A 27,788-nucleotide genomic window follows, 5' to 3' on the forward strand; every position below is an offset into this window, starting at 1 on the left:
CACACAGCAGCAGTCACACTTCAAAACTACCCTTCTTCCCCACTTTATTTTAAACACGGTTCAAAAAATCAACTTAATGCACAGGCAGCTCTTGCATAAAATACTGACATAATCTACATTACAAAATAAGTTAAATAAATACATCTATGTTTATTTTGGCTTGAATTTAAACAAAAAGAGACTAAACAGGAGAAAAACAAATCAGAGCTGTTAGATCAGCGTTTCTTGAGTAGTATTGACCGGGATTGTGCTTCATGATCTAAAAGCAAAAGCAGCTCCATGGGGAAGCAAATGTTAATATTCCATCACAAATGTGGTTATTTTGTTTTGTCCTACAAAGATGGAATTCTGTGAGCTTCCCTACACATTTAGCTGGTGGATGCAAATAAAAAAATCTTCCTTTTTGCACAGGCAAAGTAAAAACCTCCTTCATTGCTGAGCCTGTTAGTTGTTAGCCTATTCTAAGGTGTCGCAGTGTTACAGGATACTCCTTGAAAAGGTTATCACAGCTGTGCAGTTTTGCAAGTTGTTCTGGGTAAGAGCATTTGCTAAATGACCAAATGTAAATGTGCTGGAAACTGCACTTTCCATTTGCAGGCAAGCCAGTGAACAAAGCTACCAACTCAAACATGCCTTTTGAGGCAAAACACTGATTTTAGAAAATGTAACTGTTCCTTTATACATTTTTACAGGGACATGAGGTGAGAGAAGTGACAGTGGTAGTACAAAGGCTATGACAGGCATTAGTGATCACCACAGACTGCATGTTTTGATGTGCAATCTTACTGTTACAGGTACATCTCCCCCCCAATCACTATGAAAAGCGCTAGACTCTTGATGATGGTGTCCTGATCATGGTACTCACATCACTTACATGTGCCCATGTTCAACAGCTGATACACCACAACATCAATTACTTGAAGAAATCTCTAAATAATAGTAGCATAACTGCTGTTAAAAAGGTGAAATATGTGATGTCCTGTACAACTGTAACTAAGCCCAGCATGTGAATTTACTGACTACACTTACATGAATACAATAATATTATTGTTCATACTGTGATTAAGCTGGATTAAACTGTTTACATATCTCTCCAAAAGGGGTGTTTTCCAAATACTCTCTTTACACATAGATAAAGTAGAATTTGATTAAAGAGTAGAAATGGCAGGGGCCAGAGCCATTTGCCCCAGAGTAATACTGCAGACTACTGCAGCTACTATTTCCTATCCTGTCTTGCCACTTTCATTCAGGTGAAGTAGCTATAGCCATAACAACCATGCTGTATTGTTACTTCATGTCTATAACATTCATGTCCTTCATGTAGCATGAAATCCATCTCTTGTTCACTCCAAAAGTTGGCTTTTGCCATTCACTTTTTTTTCTTAGACAACTTACTGGCTATATAACATTAGCATCAGTAACGTCATTAACAAAGAAAGTGTACTTTCTCCTCTTCTCTCAACATGCTATTTCAATAAAAAAACAAGAAGTGCAATTAAGGTATTTACATGCTCCAAGAATCCTACAGTAATGTGAATGAGATTGGAAAATATTGTACCATGATTGAGTTTACTGTGATTAAGAGTATAATCACATTAAAAGCAAGTAAGGCATTTACTTCACTTCTGCCTAAGTGAGAGTATCATCTTATCTCCATTAAAATCTCGTTATTAATGTTCATGTAAACATGGCCAATGTTGTTAAAGCTTTATATGGAAACTGGTTTGTCAAGGCACCATACATACGATGAACATACAGTGATGCTGTGTTTTGCCACCCCAACACAGACATTATCAGACACCTTGGCCTTAGGGCTTTGTGTGGTATGAGAGCTGGAATGATCAGTAGTTTGGGTGAATGGTAAGCACGCCCAGTGTTCACCCTTTCTCTGTGCTCTAGGAATGCGGCAATGTGACATCAGCATTACAGGAATAGCTAGGTCTTTTTTTCCCCAAGTGTGACACAAGGACAGATGAGCTCTTACATACAGTCTCAATAAGACGGTGCCCGAGAAATGACTGAAAGCACAGCAAGGGAATACTACACATTGCCATCAGGACTTAGCTACAGAAACACGATCACAGGTGCGCTCATTACCCTTTTACCACTGTGAAGCTGAAACCAGGTTGCCTGATCCCAGTACAGCCCAGTTTCTTCTGCATTATCTGCTGCCAGAGCTGCTTGCATATGTCTGTCCAGATGGAGGTGAGGTGATGCTTCTGCATTTCATCCAAAGTCCAACTCCAATTCACTGGTTACTCTCTGCCTACTTGCAGTGGTCAGCAATGGCAGGGTGCCTCATTCTCCATTCCTCTGCAACTTCTGGACTGGGCTGGACTGGATCAGGTTGGGCCAGGATGGGCTTGGCTGGGCCTGGCAGGGCCTGACTGGGCCAGGCTACCAGGTCAGTGCAGTGAAAAGGCCAGTGAAAAGCAAAACTGGACCCTGCACTTGGTGAACCAGCCTCGTTGCAGCTCCAGAATAGATAAGGGGCCCATGGCTTCCTGCCCCACCTAGCTGAGATCATCCTGTTTGTTCTTCTAGAAGGGGGGGAGGGGCAGGGCAGGGTTTTGGGTGGACGGGGACTATTCTGTCTTGCGCTTCTCAGCTGCAACCAGGCCTATTGTTGGTGTGTCCAGAGCACGACGGTCTTGTCGGCGGAGGAGGACAGGAAGGAGAGGTCCTGCGTGTGCCACCTGCACTGGATCACCTTGTCCCCATGGCTGCCCACAATCGTCAGCGGCAGCTGCTTCGTCAGGTCCCCTGCGAGACCGAAGAACATGGAACAGGTGTTAAGGGGAGGAGCGTGATGTAGTGGTTAAGGAATCAGACTCATAACCAAGGAGTTGCTGGTTCACATCCCATATGGACATTGCTGTTATTGTACCACACAAGGTCACTGCACTTAAACTCAACTGCATCAGTTGATCCAGCTGTAGAAATGGGAACAGGGCTGTACATCATGCAGAATCTTTAGATAAGCCTTAGACAATGAAGTCTTCTCAGCAGTAACATACAGACAAGCAAGAAGCCTTTTAAAACCCACCTAGTCCTGTCTGAAATTTCAAAACGCACTTCAAAAGATGAAAAGGCTTGTCACAATTAATGATCATTATTAATTCCTAAAATCACTCCCCTTAACACCAGAAATATTAGCAATCAAAAATGACATATGTCTATTAATGACATCTATGACAAATGTCTATTAAAATGTTTATTAATTAAATACATTTCTTTAATTTAATAAAATAGGGGTACATCAGCTGAAACAAAATCCATGCACAAAACATAAAATCTAAAATCCTGATGATTAACCAAAGTCTCTGAACACTGGCATATTTGTGTATGTGCCTGTGTGTATGCATGTGTGTGTGCATGAGTGTGTGTTTGTGTGTGTGTGTGTGTGTGTGTGTGTGTGTGTGTCTCTGTGTGTGCATGTGTGAGTGTGTGTGTGTGTGTGTATCCCACCTTGCAGATCGGTGACCATGACCTTTGTGTCATAGGATCCGGTGAGCAGGTAGTGGGCACCGGGGGAGAAGCGGACGGAGCGCACGTCACTGGTGTGGGGGCGGTACGTCTGCACTATCCGGCCCCCTCTGATGTCATACAGCATGCAACCACTGTCCTCCTGCCCCGTGGCCAGGAGGCGGGCACTGGGGTCCACCGCCACAGAGGCCACCGGGCTCCCTGAGGGGACCGAAGCAACAAGCCATGAGTGCTTGCTAACAGCTAGTTAGTTAGGTTCTCAACCTTTTTTGAACAAACATCCCCCTGACCTCATCATGATCCTCTTGCCCCCCACCACCACCCCACACACACACACCCCCACACACACACAGACAGACAGACAGACTCATATTATTACACTCATTCATGGAGAACTGTTTTTGGTCAAAATTAATGTCAAAATGTTGAAAACACTAGTCACCTTGGAGTGATGTATTCAGGTTGTGAAAAGGCCTCGAATGGTTGATGTTTTAAATATGAGTTGGGAAATATTGTCTTTTGGGGAAAAAAAAACAATAACGACAACAACAACACTTTGGGAATTGATCGAAAAAATAGTGTAAAGATATGTATTTGAAAATTCAAACAAATTCAGGACAACACACAAAACTTTGTTTTCAAGATCACGAACAAAAAACGGGAATAACAGAAGAAACTACTTGGGCAAACACACAAAAGCTTTTTTCCAAGACTAGGAATCAAACACGTGAACAACAGAAACTAATTGCCCGGCCAATGAAAAAGCAGCGGTCCCTTGCGCTGTCTTTAACTTATATTACATCCAAATTTCCAACGGTCGTTTTATTGAAGATCGAAGACCAGTTCACTGAACCTAACGAAGGACAAAAGTATGCTGAAATTAACTGAATTAGAATGCATTTTGATTGGTCATGGAATCTTAACCCGCGAAACTGGACTGCTGGAGCCGTCAGAAGTTTATAGGCGTTGCTATGGAGATCATTTGCTGGTAGTGTATGAGGAGAAGTCAGAGCACCGGCAGCAGGAAAATATAATTGTAACCGAGCGTTCTGTTGTAAGCCTATACCTTTAATAATAATTAATTAAACAAGGAGACGGGAGCTCCGAACCAATCAACAAGCTTTATTAACTTCTTCATGTATCAGTCAAAACCGCGTAACTCATCACCGTCACTTTCAGTGTGACCTTTCAAAATAAAAGCACTGAAAAATCGCTTACATAGCCTAATCATTCGCACAAAGACATCAGAATATCTTTTATTTCAAATTCAAATGAACACTGTTTGTATTGACAGAAGCTTAAAAGTTGTGATGAATAACTGTCACTAACGCCCCCCATTTATGCCTGAGCACCCCCTTTTCAGCTACCTCGTTCACAACGCCCCCCCAACATTGCCCGAATGCCCCCTGGGGGGCAGTACCGCCCCCCTTGAGAAATTCTAAGCTAGCAGGACCAATGACAACCAAGCTGTGCTGGTATATGACCAAGGACATTTGTAGGAGAGAGTACAAGACATTAACCCTTTAATCCATTTTAATCGTTCCCCTATTAATATGTGTTTCTGTATGACATACTGGGAGTGGGTGGAGTTTTCTCAAAGTGGGAATGCCTGAAACAGTGTGGGGTTGTGACACAATTCATAGCATGATTGGACAATACAGACATGTGGGGACACCAACAATCCGCTCAGGAGAGAGACTAACACTTACGTGTTATTTATGTGGAGGTATATCAATAGTCATTAGTCTACACAAGAACTATTTTTAGCTAATATAAATGTTCTTGGGAAAGAATGTGATAAGCATAGAGGTAAAAGATGGGCTACTGCAAACTGGGAACAATGAGATGCTGTAGTTGGCATCAAAGGAACCTGGCAGGAGGATGACCCTATAGCCTGTATCAAACCACTTCAATACCACCCAATAAGTCTGCTTCTCTCCTCTCATTACTAGAAAAAATATTATACTGTGCGTAGTGACCCCTATTGGACACATGAGTTCATTTTTTCTGCAGGATTCTTCCCCAGTCTGCTAAAAAGCCCACCTGATCCGTGGAAGGCTGTGCCCACCACCCTCACACAGCTGGGCACTCGCAGGTCCCAGAAGCGCACCGTCTTGTCCTGGGAGCCCGATGCAATCATCCAGCCGCCCCACGTGTACAGGGACAGGATGTGCCCTAGGTTCCGACACAGATACACGGCATTACTGACAACCCCCAAAGGGAATCATTACTGAAAGTAGGGCTGGGCGGTGTAGCCATACCGGTATATCGAATAGCTATTTTTAGCGCAATAACAGCTATCCCCAGTATGCGTGTTAGGTTTCTTCCAGTATTGTTTTTGCTTTTGTCATACCTGATGCGGGAGCACACCTCCAGTTTTCTGAGGCCATGTGAAATGTTTCCGGGGGAAAAACGCTACTTGTATCCAGTGACGGCGGGTGAGCTGGAAACAGAGGAAGCCCGAACACTACCTTTAAATCTATCATTACTTTCAACCTGTTCTCCTTTATCCTCATTGATTAACAATAAAACATAATTCACAGAATAATCGACACCAATTGCGTAATTAGAATAAATGATTATGCTCGCAAAACAGCGTAGATTGTCTGTAGTTTGTATGTTTGAGAAACTGAGAGTTTAATTAACAAGGATGGCGTTTATCGATTTAAATTACGTTAAATGCTCATGACACATCATAGCTTTTGTGAGGTCTGTGTTCTAAACGTTACTGTTCATTGCATTCAACCTAACCTAAAAGTTTATTCTCAGTTATTTAAATCAATTTAACTAAATTTAGCTCAGTTTTGTAATTTGAATTTTGTAACACAAGAAAGCTATAATGTGAAACATTTAAGAGAAAGCTTTGGCATTACTTGCCACTTAATTATTCAAATTGCCATCCTTGTTAATCTGAGCATTTAATGTAATTTAAATCACAAGCATAATCATTTACTTTATTTATGATTGGTGTCAATTATTCTGTGAATTATTTTTTTATTGTTAATCAGTGAGGATAAAGGGAAACAGATTGAAAGTAATGATAGATTTAAAGGTAGTGTTTGGGCTTCCCCTGTTTCCAGCTCACCCGCCGCCACTGCTCGTATCTATTCAATGTTGATATCAACAGCACTGTGCTGCTTCCATGTGGTAGATAGAAACACATGGCTACAAAGATAAAGAGTGAAAACATATGCTATGTGTTTTTCAAAGCTAATAGGTAAGTTAACCAACATATAGATACGAGTGAATTTTTTCTGCCCCGGAAGCATTTCATTGAACTTTGGAGGTGTGCTCCTGCATCAGGTATGACTACAGCGAAAACAATGCGGGAAGAAACCTAAAGCCGCATACCGGGGATAGCTGTTATTGCGCTAAAAATAGCTATACGATATACCGGTAAGGCTAGACCGCCCAGCCCTAACTGAAAGTACTGTTTATCATGATTAGTTATGAAGCAGATGCCAGTGTTCCTTAGAGAGCATTCAGTGATGCTTCTGGACACAAAGTGCAAATGAGCAGGTGCTACAGGTCCTGTAGGATAAAGTTGCTTAAAAGGCAACACTTAGCCATCTCATCCAACTGACACAAATCAAAAACTCCAACTTTGCTAAGTAAATCTATGCAGCGCAAATCCCCAGAGAGAGAGTTTGCTTTACCCAGGACAGCCTGTTATGAAATGTATTGAAATGTAAAACTCTGTTGATGGACATCAGGGGAGTGGTATTCAGGGGTAGTGGGTGGTGGAATGAGGTACTCCAAGGTGGGATTTGGGGGGGTGTTATTCACGGGTGGGACTGAGGGAGGAGTGGTGTTCGGGAGTGGAGTGGTATTCAGGGGGTGGGGTGGTACCCGTGTGTCCGCTGAGCGCGTGCAGACCCTGCCCCCTCTGACAGTCGGTGGTGTAGATGTTGCAGTCTCCGGAGCCGGCACTGATCAGGATGGCCCCGCCACTCTCAGGCCCCTCCATGAAGGCCAGGTCCCGGACGGTTCCGTCATGCATGCTGAACTCCAGGTCAGGACCTGCATGACCGACACTGTGGTTTCCATAACTCAAGAAGACACATGGCTATGGTGAGTTCTCATTGGGGGGGGGGGGGGGGGGGGTTAAAACTTAACCCTGCTAAACTCAGCTCACCTGTGGCGTTGCAGGTCTCGGCGTTGAAGGGCAGCACTTTGACGTACTTGTCATTGGAGCCAGTGGCCAGGAGCTGGCCGCAGTGGCTCCAGGCCACACAGTATATGGAGCCCTTGTGGTGCTTGTTCCTTTTGAAGCGTACCACAGGCTGTGTGGAGGCACTGGACCCACTAAAGATACACATATTGCACCACTGTAACATGCCAGCACTGTACCATCATTATGCTAGGTAACACTATCACACAACTGCAAGACACTGATACTCAATATTCACTCCCGTTACACTAATTAACATTATCACATCACTGGGTCACACTGAGGCTTGCCACACTTGTACCATTGACAAGGAGTGAGTATCACAAAACTAACAGTAAGTGAAATTACATTAGAAATTACAGTAAATTTAAGAGCAGCGTGACTACTAGGAGCAAGCAACGAGACTACTAGGAGCAAGCAACATTCCAAAGCTACACAGAGATCAATTAACATTAGCAATTAGCAACACTAACACTAGGTATGAGCAGTGGTGGGCCGTAAAAAATAAAATCAAGTGTGTGTAAAATGTCTTTCTTGAGTATTTAGTTATCAGTTTCATTAGTGTAATGTCCACAAAATTGCTTATGGTTAGTTTTGTTGAGGTTGAACTGGAATATCCCACATCAAAAAAGTCACTTAAACACCTCACAGTGATTTCAGCTCGCTGGGGCCAGCACTACAGATACTGCTAGCCTTTTGTGAAAGACCACACATCTGATTTATAACAAGCATTAGTGACAGAATCATCAGCCGATCAAATTTTGATGTTCAATGACAGGACGCCCTCTGGGCCCAGCAACGTGCCCAGTGCTACCCCCACTTTTCGACATGAACTTCCAACGCATGAAACAATCATATTTGGATTTGTAGCCAATGGGCGTATTCTTTCAGATTTTCCCACGGCTCCAGGGTATTCTAGAAGACCCGCTCATTCGCTCAGACAAGAGACCTACCTCAGTGCTAACTAGCGATTGATAGCCGACATCGAAAATGGCAACAGCTGGAGATGATATTGTTGCGGATTTTTTATCAGTACCCTTTTCAAGACGACTGTTCAATGAAAAGATGGACATTGTTTAAAATGGCCGCCCAACCTGCAAAAGCAGGCTATGTTCATCATTTTCAGGCTAGCAACTGGTAACGATACACTTGGCTTACAGGCTGAGTTTGACACAAGAGGCTCTACTGCCAAGAGTGCTTATTGTTTGGGACCAGCAAGGGTGCGTGGAATTGGAAAGGCTACAAGAATCTTAGCTGTTTAACTGCTGCACAAAAACACCAAAACACAGCAGGTCAGCTTAACCCTTTCGCACGTAAAATATTTTATGCTATATAGCGCGTGTTAGTCTACGTTACATGGTTCGTTATGTTTTCCTTAGTGTTATTAAGCTTCTTGTAGTTTTCAGCGCCCCATTTGCTATATTTTTTATGTTAAGTTGCTGTTTCCTCAAAGGTAAAATTAGCTAGAATTTTTTCCAATCTCGTGTTCTAATCGCAAATTATATTTTGCCTAAAGTGCAAAAATGGGCAGGGACGCCCCGTATTTTTCATTAGTTTTTTTTTTTTGCTTTTTTGGGAGAAGGCCCAGTTCTGATAGGTACGGTTCGCCACTGGGTATGAATAACACACAATATAGACTAATAATGCAATACGGAAAGAAAAGAAAATGCTCACCTTGTGTCGAGAACGTCAGGGTAGGCGCAGACGCGCAGTGTTTTCGAATTGGATCCCACAGCATAGAGTGCCCCCGTGGGGTGGAAGGCCACAGCACGCACAGCCTGGGTGTCCTCCAGTGTGCTGACTGCCACAAAATGAGCCTTGGACTTATCACCCTGAACAGAGAGAAAAGAACCATGGCTGCCACAAAATGAGCCCAGGGCTTATCACCCATAGCAAAACAGAGAGAAGCCATGGCTGACACAAAACGAGCCTTGGGCATATCACCCTAAATAAACGGGGAGGAGTCATGGCTGCCACAAAAAGAAATGTGAACTTATCACCCTGAAGAGAGAGGAAACATCACTGCCACAAATTAAGACATGAATTTACCACCCTGAGTAAAAGGTGGCCGTGACTGCCACAACTCCTCCTACATGAACTAATGACCATCAAGAGAATGGCTACTCTCAGGTGGTTTTGTAATGGCTACTTTACAATAGGTAGTAAAAATGTATAAATACCAAAACATACTGTCTCAAACAAAAGTGTAATCAGAGGATGTGAATCAACAGGGAGTAATCCCGATTTAACCCAACAGGATACATTCAAATCTTCTCATATGAACTGATACTTACAACACTGAGTCCCATCCATTAGAAAGTCTAAAGTAAAATAGATCGCACATAAGGGATTATGATTTAGGCAGGGGATAATATGCAGTCAGCGAAAGGGAAGTTTGGAGTGTGTGCAAGGGAGGTGGCCAAGCCGCTTAAAGCTGCAAGTAATCAAAAACACTAATCTGCCAGGGAGAGCTCACAAGATCTCTGTCCCACACTTGATGAAAAGGGGCTAAGTAGGTCAGCTGGGGTCCCCTTGTCACTACTGTCGCGACAGCCTATGATTCAGATTGCATCAGAAGGCTGCGTCTCTCCTCGATCGCGTTTGCCTCTGTGTAGTGTGAAAAACTACACTAGTGGTAGTGTAGTGTAGTGTGAAACTTGTAGTGAGAAAAATGCGTGTGTACTGGGGGATTGCATGCACCTCTCCCCACACTCCTATGTGAGCTCAGCGTTTGTTGTGTCGGTGATGAGCCTAAATGTATACTTGCTGACTTCTAAAGTAGTATGAAAAAGGGGGAAAATAGAAAAATGTCTACCATTGGACCAGTGTTAGAACTATTGCTGGTTCTAAGATTTTTAAGAAAAATGGAAAACGTAACAGGCACAGAATTTCAATGCCGTATACTTCAGAATGACATTTGTACCTACAGATCTTTTATTCTCTGTATAAAAATATTATCAGATGAAATGTGCTGCAGTTGGTACGGTCAGTTCTCACCTCCTGACCCCTGAATTGCGATGTCTCCGTGGCGATGGGCTGGGTGGTCCTGTCCTTCTGTGCGCTGAACACAACATAAACACATGGGCATCAGAGACCTAAAATCAGCCCCGCAGCTGGACTATCAGCTGTGTCATGTGACTCACATCAGATGCCCGAAACAACAGGGTAGTCCTGGCCCCAGGGGCATGGCTCACCTCTGGGGGGCGTAGACTGGGGACTCGTCCAGCACAGGCACGCCCTGTGCCCCACCCCTCTGGGGGCTGCTGCTGGCCACGGTGGTGGCATTGTGCGTCTGGCCGGGCTGAGGGGTGAGGGTGCTGTCTCTGTCTGCACTTCCATTGCACTGCTGGCTCAGGGACTGTACGTCCTCCCCCAGGCTGTCCATCCCCACGTTCAGCTCCTCCAGCTTCTGGATGGACCTGATCACAGAGGGCCAGCACACTCTCAGCTCTTACACTACCTGGAGTGGTCAACACTGGCAGCCTGACTGTGCATCAGATCAGCACTGACAGCCTGACTGCATCAGATCAACACTGACATCCTGACTGCGCATCAGATCAACACTGGCAGCCTGACCCGGTTTACTTCTGATCAATACCAGGTCAACTGATCAGGTCATCTGTTTACTAGTGTCTGTTTACTTAATATCAACAGTTTTACCCTACTTCTGTTTACCACCAGATCAACATACTATATCTACCCTGCCTCCGTCTGCTTCAGATCAACACATGTACCATCCTCAGTTTACCCAGATCAAAACTTATAACCTGACTGTTTGCTTTAGATTTCCACTTATTGCTTGTTTCCATTTCAGAACAAGGCTGTCTGCAGTTTGACAGCCTGCAGAGTGAACACTAAAACCAGCATATTAATGTGTAATCCCTAAAACTACCATATTAATGTGTGAACACTAAAACCAGCATATTAACATGTGAACAATAAAACTAGCATTTTTATAAAATGCATCAATGCAAATGCTGCTTTCTCCTGAACCTATTCTCTTAATTACTGTTAGTCTAATCAGTCTGACTTTTTTAACATTTTGGCAAATAATATGCCAGAAGACAGAATCAGTCCCAGGGTACTTCAGGGGTAAAATCAAAGAGATGAATTATCAAGGAAGACCTGCTAAATCAAGGCAGTGTCCTCCACGTACACTTTCTGTGGGTACAGACAGACATATTCAATTTAAATCGCAACACCACAAAGAACTGGGAATGGCTTGTAAGGTGACATCAGAATGCCCTTTGATCTTTGAGCCTATCGTGCCTTCGATCAGCTCTTTGTTGGTGCTTGTAAAAACTAAAATGACAATGACTCTGCACCCTGCATGAATTAGCCTGAGAAATGAATACCTCTCAATATGACAAAAGGAACAGGTGAGGACAGCTGGCACTCTGTATGTGACACTGAGCTGGTGTAAGAGGACAGGGATGCAGTGTGGGGACAGTGAGCTATCCCTCCCTGGTGACCCCCCACCCCCTCCTCCCCTGAACGTGCCCCACACCATCTGGAGTCCCGTCCTTCAGGAGGCACCAGCTGCCTCCACCCCTCTCCCTCACAAACTACCACTCCCCAATTTGAGTGGGACAACACACATGTACACTCCTTCATAATTACCCTTAAGAATAAATCAGGCCGCATAATCCCTATTTCTCAACAGTAAGGCCAAACATATATTGATAGAAAGTGATTACTTTCATTTGGATTTGTGGAGACCAAAGTCCTTAGCTTTTGTTTCTGGCCCTTTTCAGGAAGCAAAAATATAACAAAGAAGCTCTGATCCTTCCCCCTTCCTGCATTATTTATAAGGGTTGGGCACAATGAGATCATTAATGTCACTGCATTATTGTGGGACATCCTGCTGTTCCACCCTCTAATTTCAACATGAACTCTGGGTGGTGTCCATACTCTCAGCCCATTTTTCATGTGTCTTTACCCTAACCAATATACAAAGAGAAATTTAACCAGAAAAATCCCCTCCCCCAAAACGTAAATCAATACAGTTGTACTGTGGGGGTGAAACAGACTGGGCACAGTGAGGTGGCAGCTTTAGCATGTTGTTTCAGCTCCTTCTGACATTTTAAGTGTTTTAACACCCACCAAACAGCACAGTCATTACCCTGAGCTCAGAATCCCATCGACTTTTCACAACTAACCAACTACCAATTAGAGTTCCAGCATTTCCCAGCCCCGGGTGCATGCAGAAAACTGACGGATTAAATAAAGCTTCTGAAAGGATTGAAGCATGAGCACACAGGGCAGTAATTTGGACAGCATATCTGGAAAGGGTTAATGCTCCGATGAGTGAAATCAGAAATCTATAGGGAGAACTTCCAGGACCACAGCAGTATGACACAGTGGACATTTCATAGTGCCATTATTTGGAAGGGTTCATTTTACATGGTGCCTTAATAGTCATTACATTACTTCATCCATGGACTCTCACACTGTGTTGATTTGAGCACATCAGAAAATTGGACTGTGCAGTAACTTTGAAATGAAAGGTTTTTTGTTATGAGTACAGCATGACAAGGTGTGCATTTTGGAGTGTATGTGACTAATTCTGGCTCATGGCCGGACCTCATTAGTGCAGTCTTCTTGAGCTCCTGTTGTGGCTAGACCATCAAATATAAAACAGTCTCGCATTAGGTTTTAAGAACATTGTGATGTCAGGCACAGTATCATCTAATATATTGCATGTGGACAAGAGCATAGGCCTGTATTTATGAGAGTTATTCCTGCAACAGAGCCACACAGATTCACTGATCTTCATATAACCTGAGTGCTCTGTCTCATTCTCTGTGCCTTCTATCAGCCCATCCTAATAACTGGTGAAGCTGTGTTGGTCTAGTGCAGGAGTGAGCTCAAGAGTGAATTGCATGTCACTGGTAATAACGTACCCATTTCTGCTGTTTAATTCAATTTGAAATGAGTCAGGGCATGAGCAACAGCATGAGACTTCTCCTCTCAGCTGCTCTCCCTGGCTCACCTGTTCAGGAACTTCTTGGTGAGGTTTTGCTGGACATGGGGCTTACCTGTTAAGGAACTTCCCAATGAGGTTCTGCTGGATGTGGGACTCACCTGTTGAGAAACTTTCTTGGTGAGGTTCTGCTGGATTTGGGACTCACCTGTTGAGGAACTTCTCAGTGAGGTTCTGCTGGACGTGGGGCGCATCCGGCTGGCTGACCCCTCCTTCCAGGAGCATCTGCTGGTACAGCTGCCGCTGCTGCTCCTTCTGCTCCAGGTGCTGCTGCACACGCATGCGCTGCCGGTAGTACTCCTGGAACTGATCTGTCGAGTCCCGCAGCTGGGGCAAGAAGGAATAAACCCCAAAGTCAGCCTTGAGGGTCGTGGGCTCAAATCCCAGGCTTGAAGGTACACCTGAACATGGTGTTATTGTGAAATTGCCATGGTAACTTATCAAGCCTTGTCAATAGGATAAGCAGTGTGGCATAGTAGTAAGGAGCAGGGCTTACAACTGAAAGGTTTCTGGTTTGATTACCTGCTGGTGACTGCCTTTGTACCATCGGGCAAGATACTTATCCCACAACTGCCTCAGTAAATATCCAACTGCATAAATGGATAAAATTATTTAATTTTCTATTTTTTCTAATTTCTTTCACAAAAAAAAAAAAAAAACACAGCTGCTGGTGAAATACCCAGCTAGCCTTTGGGTACATCTCCTTACCTCAAACCCAGACCCTTCCCTGCCCCCCTGAGGGGGGGACAATATTCCATGCTGAGAATGACTGTTAACAGAGGCGTTACATCCCTTTTAAAAGAAGGTTTCTTACTTCATAACATCATCTCTGAACAAATCACAACATGTCCATTGTGAAGATTTCTAACCTGCACTATGTGTAGCCACACCCAACAGGAGAATATAAGTGTACAAGGATACAGACTCTGAGGTTTTTTGATTTATGTATGAGTGCTTTTTAATGATTTACTTAAATTATGTAAAATTATTTGTTTTGTAAATTAACCCTTCTGTTGTGTTTATGGCGTTACATTGGCCAGGACCCACAGAGTTCCAGATTTATTAACTGAGGGTATACATCATGCTACATGTGCCATTACTACAGCAATAGTGAGAGAAAGCTCCTCTCAGCATCTTGCAGTCCATCAATCCTTTGTGACAGGATGTTCCCGTAAGGATGTGTCCACTGAACAGAGATAGGGTGGGAGTAGAATCAGAAGAAATGCTTTTTTTCCTGAGACGTTAACCTGCTGAGGCTAGAGCCTACCAGCTTGTGTTTTCCGTCCTCACTTTTTGTGCCATCAGATTGTTGCCACCTTGGCAGAACATCAGTCAGCGGCCAGCCTCCTGAGGGTGATCACAGAGCATTTTCCTGGACCGCGAACAAACACTCCTCTCGGCTGGTGAACCCATGACCACTACCAATCACTGTGCTCACTACTAAGCACAGACCTATCCCACGATGCAACAGCACTAAGAGTCGGTCACTCTGTTGATGCAGCCATAGTGTTATCATTTATATGGCAGATTTATGTGGTGGACGCCAAGCTGTAATCACACATACTGTACAGCAGATATTCATTCTACATATGACTTCGATGTCTTCATAATTTCAAACACAACCAATGAGATGGCAGCAGCGGTACTTCACGGTATCTGCCTTCAGACAACAAGGGGATGTCATAATTCATCTGACCTTCCAAGGGTACAGCGATGGACTCAGATTTATAGTGCACTAAATTTAAAGCAGGAGAACAGTCTGCCTGCTCCTGGTTCCATTGTCAACATGAATCCAAAGCAGTGTTTTCCAAACCTCATCATGGGAGCACATTACACTGTCTAGTAGTTTGTCCAGCTGAGCTCTCAGATTCAATCAGATTCAGAATCAGAATCAGATTTGATTGAGCTCTCAGGTGAATGTTGATCTTTACTTTGACATCTCCTCTAATAATCTAAATTAGTTCCCAGTGATCAAATAATTAGTCTTAATAAAGCTGAGTAATATGCAGATTATTTCATTATGGGCCTGAAATGAAGGTAAATGTATCCTTCTGAGCAAACACATTTCCTACAATCCACACCTGTAACAAAGTGACCCATATCTGTAAAACAAACAAATACCCTAGTTGCTGTTATGAGTGAAGTGATGTCAAATCCCCATTGGCCTTAGACTAACAGTTTAATCTGACTCTAACTGAGAGCTCTGCTGAAATGGAAAACCAGCACAGACACTGGGCCTCCAGGACTAGGGCTCAGAAACACTGCTCCAGAGTAGGGCCATGTTTTTAGATTAACCCCCCAAATTGAAAAAAATGAATGGCTTGACTGCAGCCTGATGCTCTTCTGTGATGGCCTTATTGAACAGCAGTTGGGAAGAACCTGGTTTAAGAAGAGAAGGTTCAGATTCATCACTACTGCTGATCAATCTGTGACACACCCACCATGTTAAGAATATATCAGAAATATATCAGAGAATCAGACAGATAAAACGAAGCTTGTCTGACTGATTCTTCAAATGTCATGCAAAATCCATGTTGTGCCTGCACTAATATCCTCTGATGTTTGAAGCTAGGTGAGGCTAGGGCTTTGCTAGTATGGAAGACCTGGAAAACTAGGTTGCTGCTGAAGTGATATTCATGTGCCAGCAGGGGGCAGTCTTCTCTATGGCCCAGGACAGAGCAGTCTAAACATACCATTGTCATTAAAATCGCCAAGGCAGTCATCAAAACAAGACAGGAGTACCCAGGCATCCTGGACAATTTACCGGCCACTCTCTTGATCTAATCCCCCAATTTAATTAGCTGAATAAATGACTACTCCACCTGAGACGTGTGGTGATGAACTGTTAAGGAAAATGGCTGCTGTGCTGCACTATTGTGGAGAATGAGGGCAATCACTGTGAAATGCTATGAGATCCACAAAAGGCGCCACATAACCTGTAGTCTGTCGTCATTGTTTTGGTGTTGCGGTCACTTTAGCACTCACTTCCTGTCCAGTACTTTTGACCCGGCACAAAATGCAGACCATGTCTTCCCTTCCCTCTGCCATTGTTCCCCCAGTGACAAAGTCTGGCACCACCTCAGGGAACCAGATGGCCAATCAGTGGCTTACCTCGTTCTTCTCAGCAGAGTCTGGGGGTTGGGCCTCCCTCCCGGGAGTTGAGGCAGGCCGGTCAGAGCCCGGCATCCTGTCCACAGGCGTGTCAGTTCTGGAGCTGAAACAGGAGAAATCAGCGGTGGGCTGGCTGCAGGCAGCAGTGTGATGCAGTGGGTAAGGAGTAGGCCCTGTGAGCCATAAGGATGATTCCCAATTGGTCCATTGCTGTTGCACCCTCGGGAACACCTACTTGACCCAAATATCTCAACGAATACCCAGCTGTAAATGGATAACATGTAAAAACTGTGAGATAGTCACAGAAGTCATTCTGGATAAGAAAATGAATGATTGGTGCTTGACTGGCCAACTGCAACTGCCGCTTAAGTCACTCCTTCATGCCAGATGAATACTTTAATGACTATGAACATTTTAGGTGGTATTTACAGTACAAGACAAAGACACCTATGAGTATTTTAGCTGCTTTACAGAGTGACAATCTTTCATCCACTGATGTACTTTCAGTGCATCACATGGTGTTTTTAGTTGTACACACACACGCAGAATTAGCACTGTTGGTATTCTGTTTTCCAAGGCAGGGTGTCAGTACAGAAACAGTAGCTTCAGTACCAGCAGATTTCCACAGGAAATCCCACATGGCCAGCTGGGAGCATGCGTTTCAATGACTACCCCGAGTTCAATGGGCTAATCTCTTTATTTATTTTTACTAATACGAGCATAACAGGATTATTGTGGGTTATTGTGGGCATATCGAGAAATCTACAGAGAAGCCACAGCTGATTGGCTCTGAGAGTCTGAGCATACACACAAACACATACACAGCACAGAGACCTAGTGCACACACACACACACACACACACACAGCAAAAAGACCTAGTGCACATGCACACCGACAGCATAGAGACCTAGTGCTCACACATACACACACACACATAGCATAGAGACTGGCTCCACACACACACACACACACACACACACACACAGCATAGAGATCTATGGTGCTTGCACACCCACAGCACAGAGGTGAAGTGCACACACACAGCATAAAGATCTAGTGCACTTACACACAGAGCAAAGAGACCTAGTGTACACAAATATGGCACAGAGCCCTAATACGCATAAACACACACACACAGACACACACACACACACACACACACACACACAGCAGAGACCTACCCCAGACACATCTGCCAACCAGCTGACTGTAAAGACCACCTGGGGCTCATCCCTGAAAGAGTACCAGGCGTGTGCCAGTCAGCAGCAGGGTTAGGTATGTTGCCATAAACACACCGAGCCCTTAAATCCATCAATCTACCAACCAACTAATCAACTAATCAACTAATCAACCAGCCAAGTGACCAACCAATCACCCGATCAGATAAAGATAAAGATAAGGAAGCCTTGCAACAATCAAATGGGTCATAGCAAACAAAATTGAGCTTGCATCCGAGCGCTAGGTTTCAGCTGTACTTAGACAGCTGGCACACACAGAGAGCAGCCATTAAAAGGTGGGTGGGAGTTGGTGGAGGTACCTCTCAGGGGACTCCTCGAAGATACTGTGGCAGTCAGTGCTCTCCAGCATCAGGCTCCGGCTCAGGGCCGGCCCGCCGGGGTACTGGAAGCTGGCAAAGGAGCGCGACATTGGTGACGTCCCCACTCCTGCCCCCACCACCGCCACCTTGTCCTGGCCCGCCAGGCCGCAGGAGAGCCCATCCAGAGCCGGGTTGAGCGAGCGCGACATATAGGTGTCGGCTGACTGCGGCCGGCGTAGTGGCGATGGCGGGTACGGCGACAGGCGGCTGACAAGCGGCGTGAGCAGGTCGGTGTGCACCGTCTTGGCCGGCCGCGCCAGCCGGTCCACATGGATGCTGAGCTGCTTCTGCTCGAAGGCACGGCAGAAGGCGCTTGGCGGCAGGTTGCCGAGCCACGACAGCAGGCTGAGGTCCAGTTCGTCGCAGCCATTGCCACAGAGCACGTCTGCACCCAGCAGTGCCTCGCCCTCAGCCACCTCCTCGCCCGTGGCCCGGCTCTGGCAGAACTCCACGCAGCACTCGTACAGCACGCCCTTGATGAGCAGCTGGAAGAGGCGGTCGGTGCCGGCTCGGAAGCCCGCCTCGCTCAGCTTGCGGTCGGCCGGGATGAACTCGGCCACCATGGTGCAGGCCTCCTCAAAGCAGCGCACGCGCGCTGTGCTCGGGTTCCAGTCCTTGAACTCAGCATGGTTGGTGAGGCGAGGCAGTGTCAGGAGCAGGCACAGCTTGCTGTAGTCCTCCTTGGATGGACAGAACTCCTCCAGTGTGTGCAGGCATTTCACTGCCTCCTGCATGGTCAACTCCAGCTGCGGGGGGGAGACAGTTGTACCACAGGACTGGAGTCAGCGTTGCAGTGCCAGACCAAACACATCGACACACGGCACAATGCTTAAACCATCTCTACATGCTTTATGACCAACCACGTCCTGCAGAGGAATTCTCATTTAGGAAATTCAATTATTGGCCCAGCTTCCCAGCAGCCACCCAATGTTTTAAAATCCAAACATTTCAGTTTGTCTTGGTCTAACTTTTTTGTTTTCTAGAACCTGAGAGTTTTCATTCTGATATTACAAAGGCACTCAGTATTATGTCGAAACTCTGGGAATGTGTTTGGTTGGCTGTGCTAAGCATTTTTCATTCAGCTTTGTGAAGGCCATCAACAGTAAGTGATATGTGCCTGGCATGGCCAACCAAACACTTTCCCTTGGTTAAAGGTTCAATGACTTATATTTTCCATGGTAACAACTCTGAAGAGTAAAAGTTACATTTTTCATTAAACCTCAAATCTACTTTTAGAATATTAATATATCATTCCCATACTATTTACTAATATCCTTAATTAAAGCTCGAACCCTGCTTCCCATTATATCCATTTTCTCTACACTTATAACATGATTTTCTGAAAAACCACCTGATTCAAAATGGATATAATAAATGGAAAATTGAACATTGTGCACTGCAGTTTGTTCTCGACCAATCAGACATGAAACATCTTCTAAACCCGTGTTTCCCAACCCTGCTCCTGGAGGCACACTGTCCTGCATATCTTCTATGTATCCTTCCTGCTTGACTAAATCAGGTGTGCTCAGCTAATCAAAAGTGCCACTGATGAGTTCAGTCAGGTAGGTAGAGCAGGGATAGATAGAAGATATGCAGGACGGTGTGCCTTCAGGAGCAGGGTTGGGAAACGCTGTTCTAAACCAATCAAATTGTTAAACGCACAGGGGTGATTAGGACCATAAGACTAACATCTTACACAGTAACTTATAAATGGCAGGGCTGCAGAACACCTTCCTCATGCATTCTGCCAGGACCACCTCCCAGGCTCACCTGCGCTATTCTGAACTTAAGTACATTTAAAATGTCTCAGCAATGAGGGCACCTCATTATCTCCATTTAAACTGCTTTTAGGTTTTTGTTTGATTCAGATATAGTTTGTTTGATTAGTAAACTATGTATGAATTTTTACCTACTTCATTTATATTTTGAACTATAAGTCTTCAAAGACACAGTAGTTATTGTGACTATTTTCATGTTATTTGGTTTGCCACCATGTATCATTGATTCTTATAGTCACAGTGGGAACATAGATATCTACAAATGTATTGTCTCTCAGATTCTTTGAACTGGTGATGGAAAGAATGCTACCCCGATCATACATTTTCTTAACACAACAAACCAGCAAGAGGACCTTTGGGACTTACAACCAGGATGTTTGGAGATGGGCTTTTTGAAAAACAAGTAAGCCTTTCTAATGGTAAAAAGGCCATAAAAGCACCAATAAAGCAGTTCCATCTAGTGCTGGTGAGTGAAAATGGCCACACACACACACACATGCGCGCACGCGCACACACACATGTTCACACATGCACGCATACACATACACACACACACACACACACACACACGCACACACACACACACACACACACACACTTGAAAGCTATTGGCCATATGGCATGTGATATGGGTGGGGCTGAAAGGTGGGTCTCTGCCACTCACATGCTGTGGCTCATCCTCGGCAGACATGGCATTGTTCACACAGAGAGCCTCCAGGAACTTCTGCTTCAGGATGATGTAGTGGAATCTGGGGGAAGAGGTGACAGCCACCATGGGGAACCCCCCAGCACCCCTCAGCATGACAGTACAACACAGAGACAGAGTTAAAGCTCCACTATGCAGCACCCCACTTAAACGATCAGCTCTGCATGCTTTGTGACCTACCAGGTCCCTCTGAGGAATTATTGTCAGGAAAATAAGCTATGCTACTCATATGCAACTTGTCAGATATTTGAAGCAAAGTTGACCTCTCCAACTCAACAAAAACCCCAGGTATTGGATGGATTTTGAGGCATGTTTTAATAGTTTTAATGTTAAGGTGAAGGTTGTGAAGCACCTTGCAATTGCTATTGTTCTCTACAAGGTTAAAAAAAAAACTCTGGTCACATTTCTTCAACTGAAAGCTCACCTCTTCCTATCAAACTTGTCCATGCACTCCAGTGGCTGAATGAACTGCAAGACCTCATCCCATTGGCCATCCAGCACCAATTGCCTGGACAGACAAATTAAAGAGGGAGATGAAGGTTTGTAAGACTGCAGGAGTCTGAAAGAAACATTTTGACATGAATTGTTTGCCCACAGTGAAAGAGATGAACAACACAATAAATACAACAGTGCACATTTAACTGAAGTAAACACAGTAACAAGTAAAACAAGTAAACCATCTCCCAACCCTCACACTATTCAAAGACATATCACATATGTCACATTCTGCCTTCAGTTCTGTCAACACATGAAGGGGGAGAAGAGTTTTGATGTATGGACCATGACAGCGACAATGAGGCCCAAGCCTCTCTTCCACTCTCTCTGGGCCCGCTTTCTCTCTGTTGGTAATTGCTGGTGCTAATTGAGCCTCTCTGCCAACAGGCTAAAAAGACTTTTAGTTCAGTTATGTAAAAGACTGCCCTTCAGAGTCTGGGCCTGAATGGTCACTTTGTGGGAATCTTCTTGGTGACCTCCTGAAGCCTTTATGTTTCTCTGCCTGGCGAATGTGCCTCAGTTGGCAGAACCCTGAGGAGTCCCCCAGCTGGCTGGTATGTTGGTAGCCAACAGAGAAACAAGGATGTTCCCTCAGAAAGATTACCTCAGGAAGGTTCCCTCAGAAAGATTCCCTCAGAAAAAAATACCTCAGAAAGATTCCCTCACAAAGGTACTCTCAGAAAAGGTTCCCTGAGAAAGATTAACCTCAGAAAGCCTCCCTAATTTTGGTCATATCTCAAAAAGTTTCTATCAGAAAGGTTACCTCAGAGATTTTGTGAAGAGAGAGCCTTCCCAGTTGTTGTGAAATAATTGTGCCAACTTTAAAAATGATTTGTTTGCAGACTTCAATGACTTGTATTTGTGTAAATATGTAATCTGAGGATTTTCAAGAGCAGATCAAAGCCACCGTATGAGTGGATGTGTGGAATGCAAGATGGACAGTAGCCACTGGATACCACATCTGTTCAGCTGCACTTAAAAATAGGTGATCATCCACTGCAGAGTTCATTTATTTGTTACATTGTTTTGCAATGATTCCCCTGCTGTTCATTTGTGGTTTGCGTCTGTAGAGTTTTTTTATTTATTTATTGTTTTGTATGCATCTCGCTTTGCCTTGGCCAGGTCACCTGAGAAAGAGCATGTCGTCAGAGTAGAGGCCGTTGATGACTCCGCTCTCCTTCTCCAGGGCCAGCATGCTGATGTGCAGCTTTCGGGAGTTCAGGAAGTCCAGGATCACTTTGATAATCTCCGCCTCCTTGATGTTGATGGTCTCCTCAGCTGTCATGACTGTTAGACTGGCTGAGGGAAACAGACAGAGACGACAGGACATCAACTTTTCATTCATAAATTTTCAATAGGTCCTGACTAATGGCTCACGTTGGTGAAAAGATGCATGAGGAAAACTCCTTTGCACAGATGTCTATATGACTCAAATTATATATATATATATATATATATATATATATATATATATGTACACACACACACACACATATATATATATCAGGCTGAGTTACAGCAAAAATATATTCATTCATTACAAGGGTTGTGGCCTAATACACAGTCCAAATTTCATGAAATCAATTATGGGTAGAGGGATAACCACAAGCAGGGCTCTTCAGACTATAATGACTTGAGACACTGGACTCAAAGCAAATCCTTCGTAACTCTTCCAGGTGTTTTAAATGGTGAGCTATCACTACCCTAGCAGTCCTGCTGAGACCGGATCAAGCACTGCTAGATCGGATCAAGTCTTTAGAATGCTGGCCAAATTCCAATTATGATTCTAATTCCTTGCAGCTAGTCAAACAATTATATGCTCCTGAACATCTGAAAATGATAAATTCATTAAAACTGAAAATACAAAACTGAACAGTCCAAATAAAGTCTACCACTTATGGTAAATTAAATAAGCTGTAAATATATAGCTACTGATGACACAGCAACACATGACGTGTCCCTGAATTATCTGACAATGGACAAGCTTTGTGAAATTACAATGAAAACAAAACGCCAGTCATAAGCAGTGAGCTCCACACCAGTGAACAGCGTACAACAGTGATAGCCAGTATTAGCTGTTCTTGCTGTTCTACAAAATGATCTCCAAAACCACAAACTATCACAGAAAAAAAAAAAACAATTATTGAACAAATTTATATTTGAGGAAAAAAAATCTATACATATCATGAAATAAATATTAAGTTACTTCTGTTTCTATCTTTAGTATATATGCCTTTTGCATGGACTTTATATTCACGATGTTTATTGCCACGAAATTCGCGAGCTTCAAAATGTTTACGCTTTATACAGGAATTAACAAGTAGTTTCTATGTGTGTTTTACTCGAATGGCATCGACGATTAATTAAATATAGTGATCATGCTGGTATGCTGTCTATCAACAGTAACACAATGACACAAAACAGACTAAATTCGATTTAAATTTCATTCTCATTCTCAGACTCAACATGGCACGTAAGAGATAAAATTCTAGTATCCGTTATCCAGTTAGTCTTACTTTTATGATATAGTCTTCCACATTTTTTATCTTGACTGGAATGGAATTGAAACTCAGAAAGCGACTACCCGAGTAACTAACGACTGCTTCCTGTGCTTCTGCATCTGCAGTAAACTAAAGAAAAAAAAATATCAGGTATAATACCTTAAGGTTATTATAACATTAGGTGAAGCTACATAGCTGCTTAGAGCATTCATTCTGAGAAAGTAACAGTGGAAATCTGTATGGGTGGTTTCCCGTTTAAATAATGAATGATTTGGCCTATTTACAAGATATAATCGCAACTAAACAGAGCACTATCATATGCAATACACTTTTACCGGTCAACAGCCGGATGCATATGATAATTCTCGAACACAACTATCGTTTATTATGGCTTTCTAGCATACTAGCAACTCATTGCTTTATCTCAGCCACAACCCAGCCCATGCGTATAATACTGAAGGAATCCATACATGCGCTTTCATTATATATCTGGCAAAGCTAACTATAATCTTCATGCAACGCATGACACTTACCGCACAATCACCCACCATATAGATAGCTAATAATAGCTAATGACACTGCGCATTCTGCGACGCAGCCCATACATTGACATACAGATCAAGGAAATCGTAAGTAAGCGGCGACTGGACGCGCATCATCAGCAACAACGGCTAACAATCATAGCTACTATCACTGAACGCACAAACCTTAAATCCCATTTACAGCACACTTTACCTGCTCGTTCCTACAAATACATGAATTTGGGATGTGTTCTTCGGATTAAGCCTAACTGGGAGTCGCGTTCTTTCGGCGTTTCAGCGGTTACAATGTGGCTGCAACAAATTGTCGTTGTTTCCCTTTCTCCGGTTGCCATCTCTTCCCACCGCCCAGTTTCTGCTGCCCCAGCCTCCGGTTGTCAAGCGGATAGCCTAGATCCACCAATCAGATTCACATGTTCCGTGGGGACACTCCGAGGAAAGCACAGGCAGGCAGGCTGGCTTCAGGGGTGCCTTGCAGCTGACCAAATTGATATCAGAAATATCTCACATCTACTAAAGCGCTGTCGTTAGACTCGATCGCCACAGGTTATTAGCAGTTGAAGATGCACTGTTATTTGCCGTCGAGAGACGATGCGCAAGTTGCAACACGCACTTCACTGTGATACTGAGTTTCCAGTTGTTCTAGAAACCAAGGGAGTGTTCAGGTTTGAAGCCCGTGTACTATAGTCTAGCCAACATAACTCGAGTTGTGTAGGTACCTTCTTGTCTTCATATGAAGGGTGTATGTAGGGCTGGATCATGGTCCCCTGAGGCCCCTGGGCACATGTCTTTTGGAGGCCTTCCTCCTCGCAAAATCATCCAGTAGATCTTCAAAATCTAGCTGTCTGACAAAGCCTGACACTATTGACATAAGTGACAGTGAGCTGAGATGTGTTTGACACATGCTACTTTTATTCTGCCTAAAAGGGAAATGCCCGCTCACCCTGGCAGTTTGGCACTGGCAAAGTTAAAAAAAATCCGAAGTGCCACGAAAACATTTCGACAGCACCACAATGTGCATTTAGCATACTTGTTCATTTGAGCTAGCTAATAAGCTCTCAATGAGATTTTATTCCCACGGCCACGGCATCCCATGTTTTGAACTAATAGTAGTTTTGAACTAATAACACTAATAGTTACCTAGCTAGTAGCTTTGATTTCAGCATCATGACTATGGCAAGCTGTTTTAACATTTATTCAACCCACTGTAGCTAGCTTCCCCTTTATCTTATATCCCTTTCACACAGACGACCTGCGAACAAATGCCACCTAACAAACTAGTTAAGTTGTGTGCTACCTAACTAGTTAGACAGCTGAGTTTTAGGCAGATAGTTAACTAGCTGGCTTTTTCTTGCAGCTAATTTGGTTGTAAGGACAGCTAGCTGGCAAAAATGGCAGCTAGCTAAGTAATTTCTGTTAACAAACTGAATCATATGGGGGCAGCTAGCTAGGGAAAATGGGAAGCTAGCTAAAATAAAGGGATAGCTAGCTACGGTAAGTCAAATAATGAACGGCTTGCCATAATATAACGCCTGTCTTGTTATGGAGAATGAACTGACTTGTTGGTGAATATTGTGTCATAGCATATTGTAGCGTGCCAACCAGTGACCCAGTTGTACAGAAGCACTGTACTCTCTGAGAGGCTCTCGTTTTAAGCATGCACTGTATGTACCAAGGGGCCCAGGTGTTACGCTTGATGAATGCACTAAGGGGCATCAGGACCTTAGTGGTCAACTCACACTGTAAGCACCCAGGGGCCCGGGGCCCTAGTGGTCAGCTCACACTGTAAGCACTCAGGGGCCCTGCGGACCAGCAGGAGGCAGGTAACAGAGGTGATGGTCAGAGATTAGGATGCCAGACACAAGAATGTAGCTAGAATACATATTTCTGTTTCTCACCTGTGAGGACAAAGAACTCAGAGAATGTATATAATGACTCAATGTATCAATCAGTGTTCAATTACTCCGCGAACCCAAAGAGACTGTTTTTCTGTGACACTTTGCCGATCATTGTAAAACTTTCTCGTTACAACTGCTCGAACGCCAATAAAACCGTACCGACTTCCAAACGACATCGGACCCGCGCCTCTTCAATTCTTACAAACTGTAACGTTATACTTGATGAGACATTGTCTTCTACACCAATTTAATTGATTTATCAACAAAATAAAAACACAACAATGACTAAATTAATGGGGACACCAGAATTTTATTTGCTAAGATTTCCTGAACAAATCAAATAGCCAATCTGTTTTCGTGACAATAGCTCCCCGTTGTAAAACATTCCACAATTCACTTCCCCGTCTCCTTGTCGTGTGATGTGACCAGTGACATCTAGTGGTGGCAAGGGGTCGTGGCCCGCAGGCATAAAGGTGTGGGTATTTTTCCACAAGGGAAATTGCATACTCTTGATGTTTCTACAGGGATGGTTCTGTTTTTATGTGACAAATATCCATCTGAAAATACACATTTACACCCTCAACACAATCAAAAGGTTATCTAACCATGTTTTGTAAATTTCATATGAATAACAGTATAAATAATGGAAATATTTAGAACTTGAATTTTTATCTGAGTAGATGCTTTAAGTAGTCATGAAAACACAAATAATTCCTTGAGGCCATGCTTGATTTTATTCAAAGCAAAAGAAAAAAAAACCTTACATGTTGCTTCAGCAATATGTTGACATTATATGACAGCACAGCGTCTTTAAGGATATGGAAGCGATGCTTCGTTGTGGTTGGCAGATTAGCATGTCACTGAACAATATTCAACAGTGTCCATTTACATCTGAAAGCTATTCGTCCTGGCTTTAAACAGCCAAATAAGACCACTACAACATCTGTCCTACAATAACACCTCTTCTATATAGTGAAACCTTACGGTTTCAATAAAAAAGTTGATGTTACCAGGTCAATATTTGACGCACAATGCTGAAACTCCAAAAAACGTTTTTGTAAGATGGTTTCTTTTAAAATAATAAAAGATTAATACCAAGCATGTTTTCATCATAAGTAGACACCTGAATATACATTTTAAGATGAGTGTTCATTTGAGCCTCCAACATCTTATTTCAAGATTTAAAATGTATTCTAAGTGTAAAAAAAGCAATAGGAAAATTTGAAATAAGATATTTGTCTTAAAATAATACATTACCATGTACTTAAGATATAAACATGCTTAATATCAATGTGATATTTGCTTAACATAAGGTAAATAATCTTACCACGGGAACATTTTTAGTACACCATAGTGTACTTGTTTACTTTTTGGCAATTCTGTACACCCTTACAAAAGTTACAGTTTGTCTTACAGACATTCAAATCTGTCACGTGCATAAGGTCCACTGGTCACTTGCAAAACAAGACAACTGAATGACAAACAATAACAATATCTGTAGCAGCCTTACCAAATAAGGGGA

The 27,788-nt window shown here is 43.5% G+C and overlaps 1 protein-coding gene across 1 annotated transcript; it reads right to left on the reverse strand.

The window, feature by feature from the left end:
* Positions 1 to 81: 81 nt before the first annotated feature.
* LOC118795862 (WD repeat-containing protein 47-like) lies at positions 82 to 25,019 on the reverse strand. Its single transcript, XM_036554616.1, has 15 exons — positions 24,565 to 25,019; positions 22,456 to 22,627; positions 21,258 to 21,341; positions 20,792 to 20,876; positions 18,290 to 19,095; positions 16,752 to 16,854; positions 13,789 to 13,967; positions 10,852 to 11,076; positions 10,655 to 10,718; positions 9,332 to 9,489; positions 7,622 to 7,791; positions 7,336 to 7,506; positions 5,530 to 5,661; positions 3,469 to 3,687; positions 82 to 2,763 (listed from the first exon to the last, which is right to left on the reverse strand). The coding sequence occupies exons 2-15, from the start codon at positions 22,611 to 22,613 to the stop codon at positions 2,621 to 2,623; spliced, it is 2,697 nt and encodes an 898-aa protein (XP_036410509.1). The 5' UTR covers positions 22,614 to 22,627; positions 24,565 to 25,019; the 3' UTR covers positions 82 to 2,620.
* Between the last annotated feature and the right edge of the window lie 2,769 nt (positions 25,020 to 27,788).

This window comes from Megalops cyprinoides, chromosome 20 (assembly GCF_013368585.1).
Source record: "Megalops cyprinoides isolate fMegCyp1 chromosome 20, fMegCyp1.pri, whole genome shotgun sequence".
Lineage (NCBI taxonomy): Eukaryota > Metazoa > Chordata > Actinopteri > Elopiformes > Megalopidae > Megalops > Megalops cyprinoides.